Consider the following 24,042-nt stretch of genomic DNA (forward strand, 5'->3'; position numbering starts at 1 on the left):
GGGGCAAGAAACCACTCATCTTCTCATCCTCAAAGAATTCTGATGCTGGAATAGCCATGAGGCATCATCTTCCTCCTGCCTCTTAGTAATTTTTTCCTGCCTTTACTTGATTCACACGGCCAACACACACCTGTTCTTCACATCTCTCAAACCCAGCGATCTGGACCGGGGGAGGGTCAGAGGGCAGCCAATCCGAGGAGTGTCTCCCAGGACATTCTGAGGCACACACACACCCCACTGACTGTCTAATAAACCTTCATCAATTATGTTCCCTCTTTTGATGAGGTGGATTTTGGTGAGGTGGAGGCCAGACCATCAAAAGCTAGGGCTGAGACTTGTTTACTCTTTTGAACATAATTGGAAAATAAAAAGGCATGGGGACTCAGCATAGAAGGTCTTGTATTCCATTTGTGCTCTGAATTTTGCCAGGGGCATGACCTTGAATGAGGCAGTGACATTAAACCATCACTTCCGTACCTACCGTGTGCTGGTACTAACAGCTTTACCTACATCATCTCAAATCCCTTAACAGAGCCAGGGTGCAAACCCAGGCTTCCGAACTCACCTTTTCTACCGATCACCCATTTTCTTCGCTTATGAAATGGAGATAATATTTCCTACTTTGCATTATGAGGGTGAAATGAGATAATATTCCTAACCCAGGAAATCTGTGTTAGCTGAAGTCTTCTGTCTCCCAATCCTCTCTCCTACAAAGGTGAAAAAATTGTGAACGATCAAAGCTAAGCTGCCTGGAATCCTAGAAACTTCTTCTGAGTCACCCGTGGTGCTCCAGTACAATGAGGCATGGAAGAGGAAGACGGACAGATTTTATTGCTCATCCCACCCTTTGATCTTCAAGAACTCTGGAAACACAGTAGACTCCGCAGACCACAGGATGGAAGTCTGTCTCATGAGTGGTCTTGGAGCAACAGTGCAGACCAAGGTCAGGCTTCTCAGGTTCTCCCCAGGACACGCCCACCACCTCGCTGTACTGCTTGAGATGATGGGGCTCTCTACTGTTCACCACCCTCGGGGCATGTCCCAGAGTCTAGCCTCATCTGTTCAGGAGCTCCCAGTATGGAAGTGAACTGACCTTGCATCCCCAAGACCTTGATGGCTCTTCCCCTTCCCGCTCACGCCCACACAGTCCCAGAGTGCTCACTCAGCTGTCCCTTCCACGGCTGCCTTTGCCAAGGCAAAGGCAAACTCATTTTCACCTTAGTCTTAGAAAAACAGACCCGGAAGGTGAGTTCCCTTCACTCGTCAGGGAGACCCAGGGAGCTGGCTGGGATGGGGCCGTGTTTTAGTGGGCAAATGCACCGGTGTAGACAGCATCCATCTCCACGAGTGCTGAATTCCTTGACCTGCCTCCTTGAGCCTCAAAGAATGGAGGTAAAGCCTACATGTGAGCCGTAACTGCAATGTGTGATCCTGAATTGGACCCTGGGATGTGTGCCATGAAGAACATTAGTAGGGCAATTGGCAACAACATAAATGTCCATTAGATAAAAAGTATCATATCAATATTCAATTCCTGACTTTGGTAATTGTGCAGAAAATGTCTCTGTTCTTAGGTTACACACAGTGAAGTATTTAGGAGTAGAGGGACACAAGCGCTCAATGGTTCAGGAAGAAACAGTGTGTACATAGCAAACGTGCTGAATGTGGGCGAAGGCTCTAGAGAGTTCTTTGGGCTATTCCTGTAACTTCTCTGCACACAGGGATTGACTGAAAGAAAAAGTTACTTAATGCCACTGAATTACACGTCTTAAAATGATTGCAATGGTTACTCTCATGGTATGTGTATCTTATAATTAAAAAAAAAAAATGAAAATAAGAGAGAAGACCATGGAAAGAGAAGGAACTAAGAGAGCCTAAGAGCTTCTCCATCCGCTGGCGGTCAGCACCTCACACCATTTTTCTCCCACCGTCTCCAGTACTCCCAGTCTCCGCAGTGATAATGGCAGTTGCTGATTTCCTAGTACTTACTCCGTATCAGGTGTTCTTTCTGTGTTTTCTATCTCTTAACTCATTTACTTTCCACAACAACCTGATGAGATTGGTACTGTTATTGCTACCTGCCTTTTGCAGAAAAGGAAGGACACTGAGGCACAAAGAGGTTAAGGGACTTGCCCAAGGACCTATAACTAGTTATAGATCTCTGTCTTTCCAGGCACCTGGTCATCATCCGCACACCCAGCTTGTCACCCGATTCTGCCAAGCACTTCCTAGGTCCCTCTCTTCTCTCCATCCCCCCAGCTCACCCCTTCTTCAGTTCTCACTGTCTCTTACCCAGACGGACAGACAAGACTACCATCACTGTCTCCAGATACTTCCCTGGCCTCTGCCTCACTCTGTTCTTTATTATTTATTTATTTATTTGACAGACACAGATCACAAGCAGGCAGAGAGGCAGACAGAGAGAGGGAGGTGGGGGAAGTAGGCTCCCTGCTGAGCAGAGATCCTGATGCGGGGCTTGATCCCAGGACCCTGAGATCATGACCTGAGTTGAAGGAAAGGCTTCACCCAATGAGCCACCCAGGCGCCCCTTCACTCTGTTCTTTATTTTTTTTTTTTAAGATTTTATTTATTTATTTGTCAGAGAGAGAGGGAGAGAGAGCGAGCACAGGCAGACAGAGAGGCAGGCAGAGGCAGAGGGAGAAGCAGGCTCCCTGCCGAGCAAGGAGCCCGATGTGGGACTCGATCCCAGGATGCCGGGATCATGACCTGAGCTGAAGGCAGCTGCCCAACCAACTGAGCCACCCAGGCGTCCCCACTCTGTTCTTTAAACCAGATGCCAGGATGTAGTTTCTGAAATGCATCTCAAAGCTGGTCACTTCCCTGCTCAGAAACCTGCCACTGGTCCAGAAGATGAAACTGAAGCACTTTCACATGGCATTCAAGAACTTTCATAAGCTGTCCCCTCTGTAGTTCCTGCCATCTTCTCACCACCCTCTCCACAAACCCTGGGCTCCAACTAGTGGTTCTCATCTTTTTCCCATCAATTGGGAAATTGGGAAGTTGGGATTTCCACAATCCCAACCTGACTCACTCATGAGCAAGTGGGGTCCTTGCAGCAGGGATCCTCAGTAAGCCAGAGACACGATCTTCGAAGAGGCTATTTGGAGGTTCTGTGGGTGGGTGACTAGGTTAAAAAGGGCCCTAGGTGATTCGGTCACACCTCCCTCCTCCACCTCCTAAGAACCACTGTAGCTGCTTGGGATTCATTCCCGTGTCCTCTCGGGTCTCCACAGCCTTGCTCTTGCTCCGATTCTGCCTGGGATGTTCTTCTTTGCCTGGAAAATTCCTACTTATCCTTTAAACCCCAGAATAAATGCCCCTGGTCCACGAAGCCCTCCTTGGCAACTCCAGCCAGAGTTAACCTCTCTACCCTGTGTGTCCTCACCCCGTGTGCATTATTACCACAGCTCCCACTTATTAGGTGCCTGCTATGTGCTATGGGCACCATCGGGAGTACTTGACATGGAGCAACGTAGAAAGTCCTCAAGTAACCCTGAGAGGCAGCTTATTTGTATTTTCTAGAAGAGGACTCTGAGGCATGGAAAGGCAAGGAACATTGCTCAAGGCCACACAGCTAGTAAGTGGCAACTTCGGGATCTGCCCTCATGTCTTTCCTTGAGCACAGACGGAACCGGTCTTAGGTCAGTGTAGTCTCTGCTACCCCAGCCCAGCCTCCTTGTGGGTCAGGTGACGGCTACTCATTTGGTCATGCTTGGCACAGAATGGACAAGGCCGCAAGCTTGTTAAGTGAATGAGGGGAAGAGAGAATACAGGAACAGGAGCAGTGGGAAGGCTGCCTGTGTTCTGGAGCCAGCCCTATCACCAACCAAGCTGGAGCTAAGTCACTTGTCTCTCCGGGCCTCTCTGCCTCTTCTGTAACCATTTGCTAAGTAAGGGTCACTTCAACCATGGTGCTCTGTGAGTCCCCACCAGTAAGGTATACTGCCAGTGACTCTGCGCCCCCTGTGCCTTCTGCGGTGGCCTGGGTGCTCCAGGCCAAGCCTCCATGACAGGGAGTGAAGGCAGACGTCTGCCGTGGTCTCCAGATCGTTCTCTATCTCCAGAGAGGGGAAGAGACAAGTGAGATAAAGGAGGAGTTCCTGAAGCTGTTTTCCCAGGAGCCACAGGGTGAGGCCAAGCGGGCGGGGCTGGGCTTGAGGTCATGGCTAGCCTCAGCCCAGGGACTCTTGACAGTCCAGTCCGTGGAGGAGCTGGGCGTCTGCCACCCGTCATCGCGCTGAGAAAATGACAGAGCCCCGGGCCCCGCGGCGCTGCCGACAGGAGCCCGCATGCGCCTCAGACTCAGGGGGGAGGATTGTGAGGCTCTTTGAGGATGGCAGCCCACATCCACAGAGCGCCACACCGACCGGTGCGCGGAGAAACCAACCGAGAACAAGCAAAAGAACCTTCTGAGCAGCCCCCTCCACCCGAGGCCACGCCCCCGACCCGACCACGCCCCTCGACAGGCCACGCCTATCCCTGCTCCGCTGCCGCAGAGCCTGGCCTGCTTGGGCCCTGGAGCAGAGTCCAGCCCCTGCCCTGACGGGTGGGGCCCTCCACCTGAAACTGGGGCTCAGGCCCTCCCTGTCCCAACGCCTAGTGGCTAAGATCCTTGATCACACCTCACTCACCCTGTTCACACAGGGTGCAAGCCAGCTCCCCGCCTCAGTCAAGCAGCTTTTTACAAACCATCACAGCCTGATATATCGGGAAGTTACCCAGCAACGATTAATTGTTGAGAAGGATGGGGGTGGAGGCAATTCCAGGAATATTTATATTTATTTTCTTCCTTATACGTGTCTCTAATTCTCAGTTCTTAACAATGAACGTCTGTGTCCTTCATAATTGGAAAAAAAATACAATAGTTATTATTATTATTTTTTTAAATATGAACTTGGGGCACCTGGCTGGCTCAGTTGATAGAGCCTGCGACTCTCAATCTCCGGGTCACGAGTTCAAGCCCCACGTTGGGTCTACTTAAAAAATAGAAAACAAACAAACAAACAAAACAAAAGAAAATAAACAATATAACATGAACTTTGGAGTCAAACCAGACTGGTAGTCTTAATTTAATTCCATCGTCTCAAAGGAATCAAATACAGTATGTGACACATGGTCAGTGCTCAAGTGTGCTCCTCTCTTGCCTTCTGAGTCTCAGTTTTCTCATTTGTAAGATGGGGATGATCTCACTGGCCTTAGGCTTCTTAGGACAACAGAGGTCACCACATACCTAAAGAGATCCTGCAGAGTTAGCACTCAAGAAAGGTCATTCACCCCCACCCCTGGGCCTCCCTCAGGTCCTAACGCAGTGCAGTGGTTAGCAATGTCTCCAAGTTCTTGGAGACTCTGCTCCATGGCATAGCCTCTAGTTTGTTGTCTCTGGTTGAAGCTGAAAAGATAGACACTTCCCTATGGTCAGGACCAGGTCACTGAAAATCCCTGCCCTTTGACTACAAACATTTCAGAGTTGAGGAGAAGGAGGAAAGGTGGAAAACACTTACTATTTGAGGGGAGGTTATGTTCCTCTTAGAATTTTAGGGGGTCAGAGTCCCACCATGGGCTCAGGGGGACAGGACTCACTCCAATCATGGTTCCAGCCCTACCCTCCTGGCCTCCTCATGCCTGGGACACACATGCCTGGGACATCCTCATGCCTGGGATTCCTCAAAGTCCAGCCAAACCCCAAGGGTGGGCCAACGGGCAACACATGGTTGACCTTGGGTGTGGGCCAACTCTGAGTCTTAGCCGCACATTGTGGAATGCAAGCCTCCTCACCGGATTGCTCTTGGAGCTTGGCTGGGGCACCTCAGGATGGGGCACAGAGCTGCAGGGGGTAAAGGAAATGACCCTTAAGCAGATTTAGAATTGGCTATGATTGGGGGAAATCACTGTAGGCTGGGGAAGCAGGGGATGGAACCCTAGAGTGAAAGCCACAAGGAAACCTTTCCAAAGTCTCCAGCTGGGTGAAGCCCAACTAGGTGTCGCTTGGGTTTGAAGAGCAGTGTGAGGGGAGGAGGGGTGCTGTCCAGGAGCAGGAGGTAGAAGGTTAAGAAAGGAAACTGTGTGTTCTCCACAGAGCAGCTTCTCTAAAGTGGGGAAATAGTGAGCATTTTATCAAAACCTTGATTTCTTCCTCCACCCTTTGTCACAGTTCAAACACTCTTGGAGGTCAGAGCAGAATCTTCACTAATGAGGCCATGTTCCTCCGAACCCACCTGCTATCTCAGACTGCTCTCGAACGCAGGGCCCCGCCCCTGCCTCTGTGTCATGAGGGCCCTGCTCTGGTTCCCTACGGGGTGAAGAGTCTATGGGATCAAGGGGCCATGCTCTTAGAGCCCATACAACCCCCTTCTTGACCTTGCTCCAGGCACCAAGGCCTCTAGAATTGAAGCCCCTGCTTCAATGGTCCTGAGCCCATTTCTAGAGTTTCTTCCGCAGTTAGTCCTCCTGAGTGCAGCCCAAGCTGGGGGTACGCATATCCCGGAGCCCATAGTGTGGTCAAGGGGGAGATGCTTGTGGGTAGGATGAAGGTGTAGAGCTTCAGAGTGAGGCCCTCACGGTGAGGGAAGGAGCCAGTGCATAGAGCAGGCAGCGGGTTTCCATGCGGACTCCATCTTGTTTCGGGCCTCTGACACCCACCCCCATAGGAACACACAATGCTCCCTCACCCCGCAGCCCTTCCAGCCAATGTCAGCCACATGAATCAGTCAAAAACCAACAATGACTGCCCTGCTTGGTTCATCCTAAGAAGTTCAAACCCCAACCCCAAAGGGAGCGTGGAATTTGAATTCAGAGATGAGCTAAGAGGGGGTCGAGCGGAAAGCAGAAACCCAGTGGACTTTGAGTTTCCAGGCACGGAGGAATAGGGGGAGGGAACCAGAGCCCATGGAGCTTCCTGCCCCAAGCCCAGCCTGCCACCTCCCCAGGCAGAGCCAGGATTGCCTGACTCACAGGGTGGGGTGACCCAGGGAGCTCTCACCACCTGGGGCACCCCTAGGGACCTGTCCAGCCAGTTTCCTTATATTTGCCACATTGGCATTTAACTGTTAATTCCTCACATGCATCACCCTGGGTATGGTTTGATTCAGAGCAGGGGAGGGCAAGAGGGAGCCCCAGAGAGAAGGACAAGCTTCCCACTACTGGCTGTTTGATCAGCTCAGCTCTGGAAAGCTTGGGCAAGCTCTGGCTTGAGTCTTGGGCCCGGCCTCCCCTCAGGGGTAGCAGCAGTAAGTGGAGAGAAAGGATCCTTCCTCCACTCAGCCCAGGCCCTCAGTGGTGTGGGCCGGACTGGCCTGGGAGGAAACCTGGGCTCTGGTCTCGTCTCTGCCTCTACTGAGCTGGGTAACCTAGACCCTTCCCTCCCCAGGCCTGGTTTTTCTCATCCTAATGAGCACCAAGGTCCTCCCCAGTTCAGAAGTTTGGTGATTCCGATCCAGTTCCTCTTAGCTCTCGGAGCAGGAAGTAGGGGGGCTGGAAGGCAACCCGTGGCAGCTGTGGAAAGACAGCTCAAGCAGTGAGCGATCTGGGTGTTGTGAGGGGCCTGGCTTCTTGTAGGGGCTTCCTGCCTCTCCATTAGGACTTATATAACACAGACAGTCACAGCTAGGGAAACCTAAAAGGACCATCTGGTGTAACCCCCCTGAATGGGTGGGGACCCAGGGGCCTGGGGAGAGGAAGGGCCGCCCTGCCAGCTCCCCGAGGACCACTTGGGTCCCATCCCAGTCACAGGGGGGATCCAGAGGTTCTTTTCAGCCCTGGCCTTTGGCTGCCAGCTGCCTGAGAAAGTATCTCTTAGTTCTCCGTCCTTCTACCTCAGCTCTAGGGAGGAGGCTCCAGGAAGTGGTCAGAAGCATCTGCCCTTGCCTCGTGCTGCCTCCTGTCGCCCTCCCCACCTTGTGCTCAGCCCTTTGATGGCTGGGGTAAAAAGCTGACAGTGAGGGTGCATGCAAAGCTCGAGGAAGAACATGGGCCTCACTGGGCCTGTCACCTGGTTTTTTGGGGTGCTGCTGCCCAGCACCGCCCCTGCCCCAGGGAAGCCTGACCTAGGAGGTGGCTGAGTATGGTATGGGAAGGGAGGACAGGGAGGGGTGGGACCCGCCTGGCCAGGACAATGTCAGCCAGGGCTTGGGCACGGGCCCAGCTCCCCACCCACCCTAACTTGGCAGGCTGTGGGGGCGGGCTGCCCGAGTGTGTATCTATGCGTGAACCCACACCCACAGGGAGCTTCTGTCCTCCTGCTTCTCATTCTCCCAGCCTCCTGCCCCAGATGGAAGAAAGTAAAGACCTGGCCCAGAGCCTAAGGGAGAGGAGTCAGATTCCCCTCAACCCAGGTGACGAAGGATACTGAGGCAGCTGTGTATCTTATGACCTGAATCAGGAGCACAGGGATGTCCCCAGGATATGAACTGTCAGGCCGAGGGTTCCTGATCTAAAGGCCCATCATAGGTGGGCTTCTGGGGACCTGAGAGGGGCCTCTGCTGAAATTGTAAGCAAAACTGCATAGATATGGCATATAGCCTCATCGGGGTCTCAAAGGGGTCTATGACCCCAAAGAAGCAAGAGACCCTGGTATCCAGCAGGCCTCCGCTGTTGGGCAGAGGGCTTCAGAGAGGCAGACGAGAGAGATGTAGGTGGTTCTGCAGGCTGGTGATGGAAGAGAAGAGAAAAGCTTCTAGATTGTACATGGAAGGGAGCATAGGAGGACCTGAATAGAACTTGGACCCTGGAGCCTGGCTGTGGGGCTCCAAATCCCAGCTGGACCACTTAGGAGCTGTGTGACCTTAAGCAAGTTACTCTCCCATTCTGTGCTCCAATTCCTCCATCTGAGAATTAATAACAGCACCTTCCTGACAGGGCGGCTCTGTGGACTCTGTTAACACACCGGAGACACCTGGAATGGTGCCCGACACAGAGTGAGTGCTCCGTCTGTGTGTGCCACGATCTCAGGGCCATGCCACTGGATGGGACCCTGCAAGCCGCAAGGTGGACTGCTTGGGGAGAAGCCCCCATCTCCTGACTGGCTTGGAGCCTGGCCTGGAGGACTGGCCCCCCCCAAAGGCAGTCTTGGATCTCCAGGCCTGATCTGCCAGCCAAGCCCATTCCAGTGTCTCTACCACACCCACCCACCCCTTCTGCCTAGTCTGCCTGTGCTCTGGGGAAGGGCTCCAACCAGAAGGGGTAAGGCAGGAAAGCTGGGACAGGCCCTAATTACGGCTTGGACCCAAGGGTGTGGGTGGGGCAGAACATCTCCATTTCAGCCAATCCGAGCAAACTCGGCTGCATGGCACGGTGGCAGGAACTAACCCTACAGCGGCTGGAGCCACTCCAGGGGCAAGGGCCCTATCTGAAAGACCAGAACAGGTGCGGGTGGGTCAACCCTGGGCCCACGCCACTGTAATTCTGAGTGTGTGTCTTGGGGGTGGCTGAAGGGAGAGAATCTAATTCGCCTTCAGCAATAGAAGATTCGAAATTATTTCGTGGCCGCAATGACCCCTGTAACACTTTTATACATCTCTGAAAATAAAGTTAGGGGCTGGCTCATTTGCTTCTTACCTTTTTGTTGGTGGCGTCGTACTTCCTATATTTGCCTATAATTTCCACAAGTTGCTTTTATTTATTTTTTATTGTATTTATTGTATGTATGTATGTATGCATTTATTTTTTGAGAGAGAGTGTATGTAAGGGGGGAGGGGAGGGGCAAAGGAAGAGGGAAAGACAGAAAACCTTAAGCAGGCTTCACGCCCAGCACAGAGTCGGATGTGGGGCTCCATCTCAGGACTCTGAGATCATGACCTGAGCCAAAATCTAGAGTCGGATGCTTAACCTACTGAGCCACCATGAGTTGCTTTTATAAGCAGAAAACAGGGTGAAGTTGCATTCCCAGAGGTCTGTGCGCTCAGCCCTCCACCTCCGGGCCTTGGGGAATGCAGCCAGAATAGAAGACTCCATGTCTCCCATCTAGAATCTCAGGGTCTTGGTGAGGTTGGACAAACCAAAAAAAAAATCAGGTGACAGAGAGGGAGGTGGTTGTGCCAAACAGCGCTAGTGACCAGAGGGCACAAATCCTCATGGACTCCAATCATAATATTGTCCCAGCCAGGAACCAGACAGACAAGCCTGAACCTAGAATCTAGGCTCTAGACCTTGGCGAAGCAGTCCCGGAGCCACTGGCCACAGTGAATGTCACTCATCAGGGATGTATATGTAAGTACAGTACTTCAGATGTCAAAGACTTAGCATGAAAAATTCCCTTTCTGGAATTTCTAATCTGACTTTCTCATCTGAATGTCAAACAGGTCAGCAGTATTTTTTTAACATCAATTTAATGTTGAAATAATAATAAATTGAATATATTGAATTAAGTAACGTATTATTAAAATGAACCTTGCCTATTTCTATGTACTTTCAATGTGGCTACTAGAAAATTTTAAATGACATATGAAGCTTCCATTGTATTTCTGTCGGATAGCACTGGTCCACACTGTCTCAAAAAACCCCGGAACGTGTCTCACAGTCAACAGAACCTGTCAGAGAGCAGTGATGTTGAGTTTGTGTCCCTTGCCAAAAAACAAAAGCCCAACCATGGCTCCAGAAGGGAGATTTTGGTTTCCTGCAGTTTCAGACCCACGAACAATCCTGTCCCAAATGCACTTCTCCCAGGGGTCACGGCTATTTGTACTTTGAGACAGCTCAGTTGTTACCCTCTTCCAGGAAGCCTTCCTGACCACCTCCGTGGCCAGATTGGCTGCCGGTGCTCTGAGTTATGTTCCAACAGTCTGTTTACTCACTCCTGTCCTTCCCTGAGAGCAGCAGTGTGGGCTCGGCTCTGTCCTCTCTGTGTATCCGTGCCCAGGGCAAGGCCTGGCACAGAGCAGGCAGTGGTCAGTGCTTGCAGAACAGGGACAAGAATCCTGCTTCACTAGAGGGACCCATCACTGCGTTGCCTTTGCACACAAGATCCCCAGAACCTTTCCTTGGGTTTCAACTTGGAGGAGCTGACACCCTTAGCCTCAGCCTTCCTGCCATGAGTCTCAGCCATGTTTCCTCCCAGAAGCCACTCTGGGTTGGCATCAGGAAGGAAGGGAATGAGCAGAAGGTGAGATGTCCACTAGGGCTAGGGCAGCAGGGGCTGCCTCCTTTATGGCAGCCGAGGTGGCCCAACCAGAGCCGACCCCCAGACTACAGTCCAGAACCGTACTTACCAGTGGAAGGAAGGTCAGGAGGGGCCGGACTCTTGGTCGAGCTTTCAGTGTGGCTGTTCCTGACTCACTCACAGAGTCAAACCGATTATCTCCATAATAAATAGCACCTGGGGGAGACAAATGCAGGAGACCATGAGCTGGAGATCAAAGGCATGTGGAACGACTGAGTTAATCCACCCTGCAGTTCCGAGGGAGGAGAGCCAGGCCCTGTGGTTGGCCCATCTGACTCAGCTCCTCCGCTCTTACACAAAAAGATCCTGTCAATGGGGTGGGTGCTCAGGGGGCCCACTGCAGTGGGGTTGGGAGCAACGCCAGGGGGCTGTTTCCTGGGGCCTCCTGCAGCGTTCCCAGCTTGCCCCAGCAGCATGTTCCTCCTGATTCCCGAACAGCTCCTGAGTCTACACTTCGACAAGTAGTCCCTCCTTTAGGGGCCCTGAGATTGTGACCAATGCCCCAGTTAAAGCTTATCTCTGAGCGAGGGAGGAACGCAAGGTGGCTTTTCTCTCAAGTGTTTGAATTTCTAATCTGGTACAAGCAGAGAAGATGAGGTCACCTGCTGCCCCCAGTGGCCCAGCCCCCACCTTCTGGACTCTTCTAACTCAAGATTTCCTTAGTCCCTGAAACCATCAATGTTTGTGAGCATGGCTCCCCTTCATTGTACCCTTGAGGGCAGAGCAGAAAGAGTGGGACAGTAGGGTCCATGTGACCTAGCACAAATCCCAGCTTGGCTACTTACTGGCAGTGTCATGTAACCTCTCTGGGCCTCAGTTTTCCTATCTGTACAATGGGAGTGATATTAGTGCCGACTTTATAGGACTGTTGTGAGGAGTTAGTGTGGCCCACACATAGTAAGAGCTCAGCAAATGTGGTCACTTCCCCTGTAGGAGGATGATACAAAGACTCTTCTCTTCCTCTAGTTACTGGGTCTGTGTTCTGGGCTTGCTTGCTTGCTTTCTTGCTTTCAAGATTTTATTTATTTATTGGAGATAGAGAGCACAAGCAGGAGGAGAGACAGAGGGAGAGGGAGAAGCAGGCCTTCCCCTGAGCAGGGAGCCTGCGGTGGGGCTCCATCCCAGGACCCTGGAGTCATGGCCTAAGCTCCAGGTTGTTTAAAGGCAACCTGTTTATGTTTAAAGGCATATGTTTAACTGACCGAGCCATCCAGGCACCCTTGGGCTGTTTCTGCAATAGTGGGGAGGCTGTGAGAAGGTATTCACACTTCCTCAACCAATCTTCCTCATGACCCCTAATGCTCATTGATAAGGATTTCATAGTCTGTCCCAGGTTCACACTGTCACCTCCTAGAAGCAGGGGTCATTGTGGACTTCCTACTATGTTGGTCATAAGCAGGAAGGGCTTTCACCCCTTTAACAGGGCATGAGGGACTTTTGGTTCCTCTATAACCAAAGGGGAAAGAGAAGAAAAGTCAAAATCCCAAGGAACCAGAATCCTATAACTGGAACATTGAACAAATCATGATTACTTTTCCCATTGCACATGACTCCAGGAGCAAACCGCAAGAAAGCCAAAAGATTTATTCAAGAGAGACTGGGCTTGTTAGGGAAGTCCTGAGATCAGAACATATTCACCCCAAATACCCACACTTACAGCCACACACCCCCTCTATGTCAGAATCTAGGGTTTTGAATGTAACATAAAGGCTCTTGAGAACATCACAGCAGCTGAACCCAGAGCCCTTTGTGTGCTGCCCCTCCAGGCAGAGAGTGACTGGAACGTTCAGGAATCTCCACCTCTGAAAAGGGGCCAAAAGGACGAGTTCTCTGTGTGTGCCACAGTCCCCAGTAACTCCAGTTCCCAGCAGGGCCCTGCCCAGCGCACTCCAGGAAGACATGGTTGCCCAGTCCCTACCAGGTGCCTCACCTGAGCCTGGAGATCAAGATGCCAGGGAGCGGGGGCGGGGTGGGGGGCGGCATGCAGGAAGCATAGGAGTGCAGATCTGGCCCAATCAGAAATCACAAAAGTGGAAACAGGAAAATCCCAACAACGACGGCTCTTGCTAAGGCCCACCTGATTCTCTCTGGCTTCTAAGGGTTTGCACGTTGACACCAGGATCTCCTGGGACATTCCCCAGATAGTGGTGTGTGGACACTGAAGTCTAAATCCAACTTGCCTGATATGGCTGCTGGGCCCTTACTAGGACTGGGGTGGGGAGAGATAGCAAGAGAGGCAGGCTCCCAGGCTGACCTTTTCTCTAATCATCTCATCTCTGCATTAGTGCTGGGATCTATGGGGCCTCCTTTCTACAGGTAAATTGTCCTAACATCAATGGCTGGTGTTATCGTGTGCCTAGGCGCTTTGGAAGGGAGCACCCTGGCAAGGGGATCACAGGGACAGCAGTAATATTACAGTAGTGGGTAAAACTTACCGAGCACTTTTGTTTTTTTAAGATTTTATTTATTATTTGATGGACAGAGATCACAAGTAGGCAGAGAGGCAGGCGGTGTGGGGGGGAAGCAGGCCCCCACGCTGAGCAGAGAGCCCGATGCAGGGCTCGATCCCAGGATCCTGGGATCATGATCCGAGCCGAAGGCAGAGGCTTTAACCCACTGAGCCACCCAGGCGCCCCTTACCGAGCACTTTTAATGGGCCGAGCACTGTTTTAGGCGACTTGCACATTATCTATTCACTTAATTTTTGAAACAGTTCCATTTTAAATTGGGACAATCATCATTGCAATTGGGACAGTCATCATCCCCATTTTACAGATGAGGAAATGGGGACAGAGAGAGGTCTAAGAAGTTGCCCGAAGCCTCTAAAGCCAAGATTTCTGCTGCAGGGCTGATCTCTGAACCATGACCTGTCCAGAGTAGGGAATCCTAATCCCGCTGTTTACAGGGTGGGGGGTTAGGGGTTAGGGGCGGGGTGGGGAGCTATTTGGGGGTAAGAGAGTCTTGGCTGCGGCCCTGGAGTAGCTCTGGGGAGGGGCGGGAGCGGAAGCTTGCCCAGGCCGGGGCAGAGCTCAATCTGACTTGCACGCAGGTGCATGGGCTCTAACCACCTCACAGATTCCACAGTTCTAACTGCCTAATAGATCCCATGACTCAGCCCTGACTGGGAGGCACTGTCGTTTTGGTTTGTGGTCATTTTCAACGAGGGAACACTTTCTAAAAATCCAGTCCATCTCTGGGAAAGCAATCAGAGGTGAGAGGCGGTGCTTGAGGCCCCGGTGGCTCTTTCCCCACCAGGGCGCTTCTGTGAAATTCAGTTTGGCTCCCCAGGACTAAGAGGCATGGCTGGGGTCAGGGCAGGGAGTATGGTGACAGAGTCAGAGTGGTGTGAGGTGAGAAATGGTCCACTGGCCCCTGCTGGCTCTCAAGATGGCAGGGGCCACGAGCTAAGGAATGCGGGTGGCCCTTAGAAGCTGGAAAAACTGAGAAAACAGACTCTTCTCTACAGCCTTTGGGAAGAAACAGAGTCTCACGGACATGTTAATTTTAGTCCTGTGAGCTCAGTGTCAGACTTCTGACCGACAGAACTTCAGATAATAAATGTATGTCGTTTGAAGAAAGAAAAACAAAACAAAAAAGACGTGTGGCTAGAACCTGCCAGACTTTCCCTGGGCCCCTCGTGTCTGGGCTCAGTTTCTGACTGAAGCACACCATCAGGTGAGGCAAGAGGGGCCACCACTATGAGCTGGGTCCTCCACGGGTTCAAGGTCAGGGCTGGGGCTTTCTAACCCTCAAGATCAAGGTCCAAACTAAACAGAGACAATAAAGTCCAACTTGGGGCTTTTCCCATGGAAGTAAATGAACTGGGCTCCAGTCACAGTCTCAGGGGTGCTAGAATGGAGCTTCCTAAGAAGCAGTCCCCTCCTCACCCGAAGAGGTAAAGGAGGGCCAGGCCAGATCTTGAGGAGGGAAAGGCAGGTGAGGAGGTGGAGGGAGTGACAAAGAGGAAGCTGGACTTCTCACCCTCTGAGGACATGGTGAGGCTGCTCAATAAAAAAAGATCCCAGTCTACTGTCTTGCCCACCCTGAAACCTGGAAACTCCCTCTGCATCTGTCTTTTTACTCCGCACCTTGCCCACCAAGAGTCTTTGGGGATCTCGAACTTGCAACATGGCCCAGAGGGACACCAGGAACATCCCAGCAGGATTCAGGAGGCAGGGAAGTGGAGAGAGCCACCAGGGACCTAGAAGCTTCCAGAGAAAGGGGACATCTTCGGGAAACCCTGGGGCCATTCCAGCAGCCAGGTAGACTTAGGAGGCACCAGGGGCAGGGTCTGAGCAGAGCCAGAGCCCCAGGTGGACCACAGCCCTGTCCAGGCACAAACAAGCATCTCTGCCTGGCAAACTCATCACAAACGAGCGCAGTGATAAGAGAGGAGGAAGTTCAGAGCTGCCTCCCCATACCCAAACCCCATCTTTGAAACAATCCCAGCTTCCCCTGCAAATGAAATCCTCTTCCTGACAGGCCTGTGCCCAGGATCCCTTTGCATTTGGTTACATTTCTCTCTCACAGATGGACGAGAAACAAAGGCCGCTTTTCATTTACGCTTCCTCAAGGATCTGAGTTCATGTAAATCCTATCTCATATCCAGAAACCCGGTTCAAAAATAACTCTTGGTGGCCCCCCCGTGTTTCAGCAGGAAGACATCCCCTCAGACCTCAGGCCCCACCTCCCTAGCTGGGTGGGGTGGCGGGGTGGGGGTGGGGGGTGGCAGGTGGTGCAGGGGCCTGGGCTGTGGGTTTAGGAATCAGCAGAGCCTGGTTCCAGTCCTGGCTGCATCACTTACTCACTGTAGGGCCTTGGGCATGTTTCTAGGTCTCTGGGAAGCTAGCCCTCATCTTTGTAACTGTAGGTGATGATCCCGACTTGGGGGGCGGGCTGGGTGAGGCTGAGTGAGAGACACAGTGTACAACAGCTGAGCACAGTGCCTACCAGATAATTTCTGCTCAGTAACCATCCTCATCGCCACTGCCCTCATCATTGCGCTCCCTCTGTCCCCCCTTAGCTTGCTTTGGGCAAAGGTTTGGCTCTGAGCTCGAAACATAGCAAATTAAGGGTAAATAGCTATGCCCCTGCGTGTGAGCCATGGGGAGGCGGGTGGCCCTTTGCTCTCATGTCGGGGAGAACTCTGAATGCGGACATTTGGGGCTGCTCTTGGCAGATGGGAAGACAGAGGCGCCGCGTGGGCGGGGCAGGCTCAAGGTCACAGAGCAGCCCCTGTGCCAGGACCCAAACAGTGTGCCTGACTTCTAATGCTGGGCTCTGGGCACAAATGATGAGTGCCTTACATATGGCACACGGCTTGCTGCCTCTCCCCAAACTGGTTCTCTTGGGGTGTGTGTGTGTGTGTGTGTGTGTGTGTGTATGTGTATGTGTGTGTGTAAGTGTAGTGGGGTGGGTGGGGTGGCCTGCTTTGGGGAAGCTGAGGGCTGGGCCCAGCTGCTGCCTCCCTCCCAGCCCTCCCTTCCTCCCCTTCTTGCCAAAAGGAGCAGCATCTCACTGGGTCTTTGGCATTTCTTTTCTCCCAGAGTTCTGGGTCGAAACTCCTTGCCCAGCCACAAAGGAGCCACAGATCTCCTTGGAGGCTGAGGCTTGGGACCATCCTTCAGCTCTTTCCCCAAATCCTAGACATGTCTGAACTAGAGAGAAAATTAATAATAAAAATGCAAACGTCTAACATCTATTAAACAAGTATTACGAGCTTGGTGCGATTTGAAGTGCTCTGTGCATTCTCATTCACAAACCTTGGGAGAGGCCCTCTCATTATGCCCATTTTTGCAGATGAAGAAACTGAGGCTCAGAGAGGTTAGGTCCCTGCCCGAGGGCCCACAGCTGGTGAATGAAAGGGGCCAGGATTCAAGCCCGGGCAACCTGACTCTAGGACCCTCTGACCACACCCAGAACAGTGGGGAAATAATGAAGAGGTCTGGCTCCTCTTCCCTCTATCTCCTGTTTTTCCAGACACTCAGAATGGGGTGCCACCTAGAGGAAACGAATGGACCTAGGAATCAGCTCTGGGGTCACCCGGTGGCTCCTCAGTGTGTTGCCTGAGGATTTGGGGGCACTTTCTCGGGCTTTGTTTCCCCACTTATCCAGTGGGGTCCATTACTCCTATGTTGCAGGAAGCCTCCCACAATCAGAGGGAAAGGAGCTGGCAAGGACATGAGGAGGGCTGGGGTGATGATATGTGGCCCCAAATTGCCAGAAACCCCCAAATGGCCCCAAGTGCACTGGCCCCAGGGTCTAATCCCAGGGGCTTTGGAGGGGTGAGGCTGTAGCTGAGGGAGTTTGTTGCCTTGACACAGCATAAGCCAGAACCCCCAAATTGACCCCCCATCTCCACCCCACAGAGATGAAGCATCCAGTCCTTGGTCACTAAGGAGCCCCAGCCTTTCAGGGAAGCAACAGGGGGGCCCCACAAAGGCAACACACAAATGACATTAATGAGGCCCTTCCTTGCTAATTAACAGGTCCACATGACAGAAACCTGAAAAGGCCAGTCTGTCCCAGCAAGCCCCAGCAGGTCTGACCCAGGCACCAGAGAGAGGCCTTTGTCCAAGGGCAGAGGGGACGCAGCAGGTTGGGCTGGGCCTTAGCAGGAAGCCACAAGTAGAGTCGGAAGGGGGTGGGAGGTGGGGTGGGGGATGGAGTCAGTGGGGACAGAGCGCAGGGGCCTTGGGGGCGGGACCTGGAGGGGGCCAGCTCCTCTGACCTGGCCCTCTGCTTTCTATTTAGGACGCACTGCTCAGAGTACAGACTCACCCAAGGACTTCACCTGGGGACTCGCTGGAAATGAAGTCTCCCCCCATTCAGAACCGACTGCGTCAGAATCTGATTTTAACAAGGCCCCAGGCGACTGGATGCACGGCAGCATTTGAGCTGCCCTGAGCTGAAATGGGTCTTTTCACCTACCCAAGCCTTTCAACTCTGTTAACATATGGAGTTTTGTTTTTTTTTTAAGATTGTATTTATTGTATTTATTAAGATTGTATTTATTTGACAGAGAGAGACACAGCAAGAGAGGGAACAGAAGCAGGGGGAGTGGGAGAGGGGAAACAGGCTTCCCTCCAAGCAGGAAGCCTACTGTGGGGCTCGATCCCAGAACCCTGGAATCATGACCTGAGTTGAAGACAGACGCTTAGCCCACTGAGTCACCCAGGAGCCCCTAACATATGTAGTTTTTAGCATGGTGCCTGGGTCAGTAAATAACTGATAATAATAATAATGATGATATTATTACTGCTACTCATGTGTCTGCTGGAGAGAAGGGGTACCCTGGAGCTGGTCAAGGGAGAGCCTGGCCTTCTGGAGTTGAACCACAGGGACGAAAGGACCTTGGGTAATGGGTGAGTATGTGTGCACTGACCTGCCAGCTAACCACAGCGAACCTCCAGGGGACAGGAGGAAACAGCAGTCTCCTTTACACCCCTACAAGGCCCAGGCTAGCTCTCAGGAGGCTGGGGACAGCCTGGCCCAGGCAGGGACAAGGCACTCAGCTCCAGCTCACAGCTTCCTACCTTTCAGTCTGGCCTGAGACAAAAGGTCAGGGACCTCCAGGAGCAGGGATGCCAGAACCACCAGCCAACCCTAGGGATCATTGGGGTTCTCTGGCCAGGAGCTGGCTTCAGTCCCTGCACATTTATTTAGACCTGCAGGAAGTCCTAGCTCAGTGATTCTGAGTGGGACCCCAGGAATCTGCATCTGTAATAAGTGTCCTATGTGGTTGTGACAAAAGCAATTTACATTTGGAGGAACAAGGCAAGAAAGAGAGGATGACCCATTGCTGGGATGGGGTGAGATGGTGGGGAATAAAGAAGGTGGGTTAATTCATCCAAGAAGTAAGGGAGGAGTCCAGAAGGATAGACAGCCTTGTTTCTGGCTGCCGTAGCCCGTCCCTGATCACGGAATTTGCAAAGATCCACATCTCTGCCTTCTCAAGCACTTCGAAAACAATCCTGTGGCCTTTTAAGACCCCTCTGTGGGCTGGTGAATGGGGAGCAGGAGACTTCATTAGGATTACATCTGCATTAAGTGAAGCTCTCCCAATAGTTATTAGAATATATGTCAAGGAAATTGTTTAAAGAAAAACAGCTGTCACCGCTTTCACATGACTGTTTGCATTTTACCCACTGCACCCAGCCTACCCTTATGCAAACAGATTTTTTACATACTATAGCCACAGAGTGGAGAGTTACCTTCCACACCTTCCCTTCCACACCTCTGGATTGATATTCCCCCTCCATTCCTCCACACCACCCCCACCCTGTTCTCTAGGGCCCAATACCACCAGCATCTCAGAGAATGCTGCGGACTCGGGGATCCTATAGAATGCTAATCTCAGCCCCTTTAAGGCCTTAAGATGGCCTCAGTTTCCTCTGGTCTACAGCATTGTTAGGAAGAGATGCTGAAGCTGGCAAGGGCAGGAAGCCCAGAGTTGAAATGACCCGAACATAATAAATCATACAGTAGTCAAACTATTTTTTCTGTGAAGGCCCAGCTAGTAAATATCTTGGGCTTTGTGAGCCATACCGTCTCTGCTGAGGCTACGCAACAATGCCACTGCATCATGAAAGCAGCCACAGACAACATTTAAATCATGGGCATGACTGGCTGTTTTAATAAAACTTTATTCATGAAAACAAGCCAGGGGCCAGATTTGAGCCAGGTCTATAATTTGCCAATTCTTACTTTTAGGGCTTTTCTTTTAAAGAGTCTTCAAACCACTGCCATGTACAAACCTCAAGCAGCCATTCTCCAGACCACCTAGAAACCATCCCCATTTCATAGAAGAAAAAACCAAGGCCCAGGGAGTGGCTAGCCTTCACTTTATAGACAGAGACAGGTCTGGTATCTTCATCCCATCACAGAATCTCCAACACTGGTCCCTCCTCTCCCAACTCCTAGCACATGTCCTGGGCTACACCCACTGGCACCCTGGGGAACACCCCAGAAACACTGGGGGACCATCCCACTGGGTGCATGTTGTTTTCCACCCCTCCATGTGCAGGGTGCGACCAGGCTGAGTCAGCTGAGTCAGCTAGAGGCCCAGCCCTGCCCTGGGAATGGGAGGAACTGCCCCCTGGGCTTCAGCCTTGCCCAGGCTGGTGAAGGCTGCAGCTGGCCGGAGGTGACAGGGAACAATGCCTCCGCTTCGCTCACCAGAGGGACTGATCCCTACCAGCAGCCTGATTAGTGAAGCCAAAAATACAGAGAAGAGTCTAAGACATTTCTGAGGTCTCCCCTTAGGAAAGCAGTGTGTGTGTGTGTGTGTGTGTGTATGTGTTGTGGGAGGGGTGGCAGGAAACGTGTTCTCAGGCAGGTGTCCCTCAAGTCAAATTCACCTTTGAATCACCTCTCGCTAAGTTAATTCAGCAAGCTGGCTGAGAATGTTGTCTCTGGTGCCTGGCTTTGGGGTTCAAATATCAGCTCTGCCTCAAGAAGGAAGTTTTGGGGTAACTGAAGGGCTCTCAAACCGAATTGTGGTGACGGTTGCACAAGTCAGTAAGCCTAACAATCATTGAATTGTATACTTAAGAAAATCCTGACATGGTCATGTAAAGCTGTGTGATTTGGGGCATGTTACTTAACCTCCCTGTGCCTCAGTCTCCCCATCTGACAAATGGGAATTATAGTACTTGCATCACTGACTACATGGAGATTGCTAGATGAGGAGGGTCCACCAGTAGACAATGTACAGACTTTAGAATGGTATCTTGCATACAGACTTTATAATGTAACCCTAGCAAAGGGTCAGTAAGTGTTTGCTACACCAAGTGAGGAGAGGTGTTCAGGCCTCGCAGAGTCAGTACACTCGGCAGTTAGGAAGTTCCTAAATTGTGGCTCCACATTGCTCTGCCCCTCCTAGGCTTTGCTCCTGCTGTTTACTCTGCAAAGTACTGGATGTCCTTCCCTTTCAGCTCAAACCCTAGTTCCAAGGAGAGGTCATTTCTCTTCCCACCCCTTATGCCCTCCATTTTTTAGAGCAAAGGCTCAGAACGGTCTAAACAGCCTATGGTTAGCTTTGTTCATCCACTGGTCTGAGATCTTTGGGCCAGAAGAAGTGATACCTTGTTTCTCCCCCTCCTGTCCAGGTGCTTTGTGTCCCCACTTTGACAACCTGGGTGCCGAACCGAAACCAACAGCAGGTATAGGGGGTATAGGATGAGTCTATACCATCTTCTTGTAGGTCATGGTACAGTGGCCATAAAGGTCAGAGGAGACATTAGGGTGACAATGGAGGAGGTGAGCGAAAGCTTCAACTCATACACAAGAAGTGAATTCCCGTCCCCATCGCACTGGTTTCCCCTCAGTTACTGAGGGTATAAACTGCAAAAAAGATGCAGTGGTGACCAGATGACCCATAGCTAAAGCACCAGGGCTGGGTTGGTTTGGTGAGTCCAGACACCCTGACTCAAGGCTCCCCAGGCCGCTGCCCGTCAGGAGGGTCTTCCCTGGACTCCACTGTCCCAGCTTGGCTTCCGGGACTTGAGCCCATAGACAACACCGGCCGAGCGGGCAAGAGCCTGTGACCGCAGGAAGGGACTCTGGTGTCTTGCACCCACTGGTCATCTCGCAGCAGTGGCTTCGGTTGATTTTCCCTGGGCTGCCCCTGTGCAGAGCCGAGCGTGTCAGCACCGAGAAAGCAGCCCCTCTTTTTTTGCCTAGGACCCGGGCCAGGAGCTGAAGGGACACCCCCTGGGCCTCAGCTGTGGGGAACAAAGCCCAGGAAGACTTTCTGACGACAGTAACTCAGACGCACTTTTCACCGAAGGAGAGAAAATAATCACCTCGGACGAGCAGCCAGGGTAAGCGGCGAGCGGCGGGGGGCCTCCCTCCCTCCCCGTCCCTCTGGCCCCTCGACCCTTTCCCGGGACAGCCAGCCCGGCCGCCTTCCCTTCCCGGCAGCGCCTCCGCACACGGGGCGCAGGTCGCCGCGTGTTCCTGCCCGGCCGCGCCGAGCCGCGCCTCCCGCGCTCCCCGCCGCTTCCCCCGGGCCCGGGGGACCGCCACCCAGCGCGCGTGCTCCTACCGAAGTCCCGGCTCCCCTCCTCCGGGGCCTCCTGGGTGAAGATCCAGGGGGGGTTGGTGGCATAGAGGGAAGTGTTGGGAGGGTTGGCGTGCTTCTTGCCGAAGAGTTTGCTGAAGGTGCCCTGCACCGTCTGGTTCTTTTTCATGCTGCCGCCGGCCGCGCGGCACCAGGGGAAGGACCTTCCCTCCCCCGGCCGTGCCCTGCCCCGGACCCAAGTCCGCACCGGCGGGGGCCCCTAACAGGCCATGCCCCCCGCCCGGTTCCCCGCCCGCGCGCACCCGCGACAGGTGCTGCGGGCGCCGCCGCTCGCCTGCAAATGCGAGCTACCTGGACAGGTAAGAGGCTGCCGCCGAGCCCCGGCCCCGCCCCGCCGCCACCGCCAGGGCCGCCCCGCCGCCCGACTCCCCCGGCTGCATTCCTGCCCGCCTCCTCCGACAACAGGCCATTGTTGGCACGGCCCGGTGAGCTGGGGACCTCGCCCAGCCCACGCCCAGCCTGGAAGACGAGCCGCCGGCCTCCCCCGGGTCCCCTCCTGGCCCTCCTCCTCCTCCACCCCTCTTCTCCCAGGGCGAGGGAGGAGGCGGGCTAGCTCCCTACTCCGGAGGAGGTTCACGACCAGGTCAGTAGGCGCGCTTTGGGCCCCACACTGGGGCAATGGCTGGCCCAAGCGGGCACGTTGCGGGCCTTCCAAGATGTGGGCCGTGAGCCTTCAGTGGATTATAAGGAAGTGCCCATGCAGAAGAAAAGATAAAGGAGGGAAGCAGTCAAGGAGTATCCCTAGCTGATGACAGAGGTGGAGAATAGCTACAGTGACCCAGCTCCAAAGAGAATGCAGGACGCCTGAATCTTGGCATTTTTTTGTACAACAAATTCTCTTTCCTTTTCTGTGAAGTGAAGTGAATATAATTTGTGGAAACTCAAGGTGGGTTAAGTAAATGTAGTGTTGAAAAACTCAGGGTGGGTTGAGCCCACTTAGGGTTCAGTTGTCTCTCCTGGGAGAGGAGCTGTGGCCCCTTAAGGTACCCGGGAGGACAGTCCTGGCTGGGGTGGGCGGTGGCTGCTGCCCTAGCGGGGAGTCCTGGGCGTTGGATGATGACTGGGAGACCGAGTGCAAGGTGCTGAGAGAAGGGGACTGGCAGGCCAAGGGGTTGGACTTCCACGCTTCCTGGCAGCGGGTATGGATGGGTGGGTGGGGAGATCAGTCCCAGACAGTCCCTGAATTTCCCCTGAGTGCCCCCAAGACGGTTGTATTTGTCCAAGTCTTTGTTCCAGGGCTCCCCCTAAACTTTTCATTCTAAAAAACTCGGAAGACTTGTAAAATGACCACCTATACACCTTCCTCCTGGATTGTAAATGTGTCACCACGTTAGCATGCAAGCCCCCCCCCACACCCCCCTTTATTTTTTCATTTTCATTGCTGTAGGTGGAAACTTGCAGATACCCTGGCCCATCCCCTCATGCATACTTCAATATCCACTGCCTAAGAGTCAGGACATTCTTCTAAGTGACCGCAGTAGCTACCACACTGAAGTATTAAAAATTTCCCAGTTATCCCTCAAATGTCATTTTTGTTTATTTTTTTTTCCCCCAATCCACAGAGCCAATGTGGTCAAGAGCCACACACTGCATTTGCTTATCGTGTGCTTTTAAGCTCTGATTTAGTACCACCCTTGCTTTTTGTTTTTCATGACAGTGGCTTTTTTTGTTCTTTTAAGATTTTATTTATTTATTTATTTGACCAGGAGAGAGACACAGCCAGAGAGGGAACACAAGCAGGGGGAGCACGGAGCAGGGAGCCTGATGCAGGCGGGGCTGGATCCCA

The 24,042-nt window shown here is 52.7% G+C and overlaps 1 protein-coding gene across 1 annotated transcript in view; it reads right to left on the minus strand.

The window, feature by feature from the left end:
* The window catches only part of C1H6orf132 (chromosome 1 C6orf132 homolog), a 34,168-nt gene extending 11,696 nt beyond the window's left edge, over positions 1 to 22,472 (minus strand). The window contains exons 1-2 of the mRNA XM_044250775.1: positions 22,221 to 22,472; positions 11,223 to 11,329 (exon numbers count right to left, since the gene is read on the minus strand). Of these exons, the coding sequence (XP_044106710.1) occupies positions 11,223 to 11,329; positions 22,221 to 22,365 (252 nt within the window). The 5' untranslated portion in view covers positions 22,366 to 22,472. The remainder of the gene's footprint in view (positions 1 to 11,222; positions 11,330 to 22,220) is intronic.
* Between the last annotated feature and the right edge of the window lie 1,570 nt (positions 22,473 to 24,042).

Source organism: Neovison vison, chromosome 1 (assembly GCF_020171115.1).
Source record: "Neovison vison isolate M4711 chromosome 1, ASM_NN_V1, whole genome shotgun sequence".
Classification (NCBI taxonomy): domain Eukaryota; kingdom Metazoa; phylum Chordata; class Mammalia; order Carnivora; family Mustelidae; genus Neogale; species Neogale vison.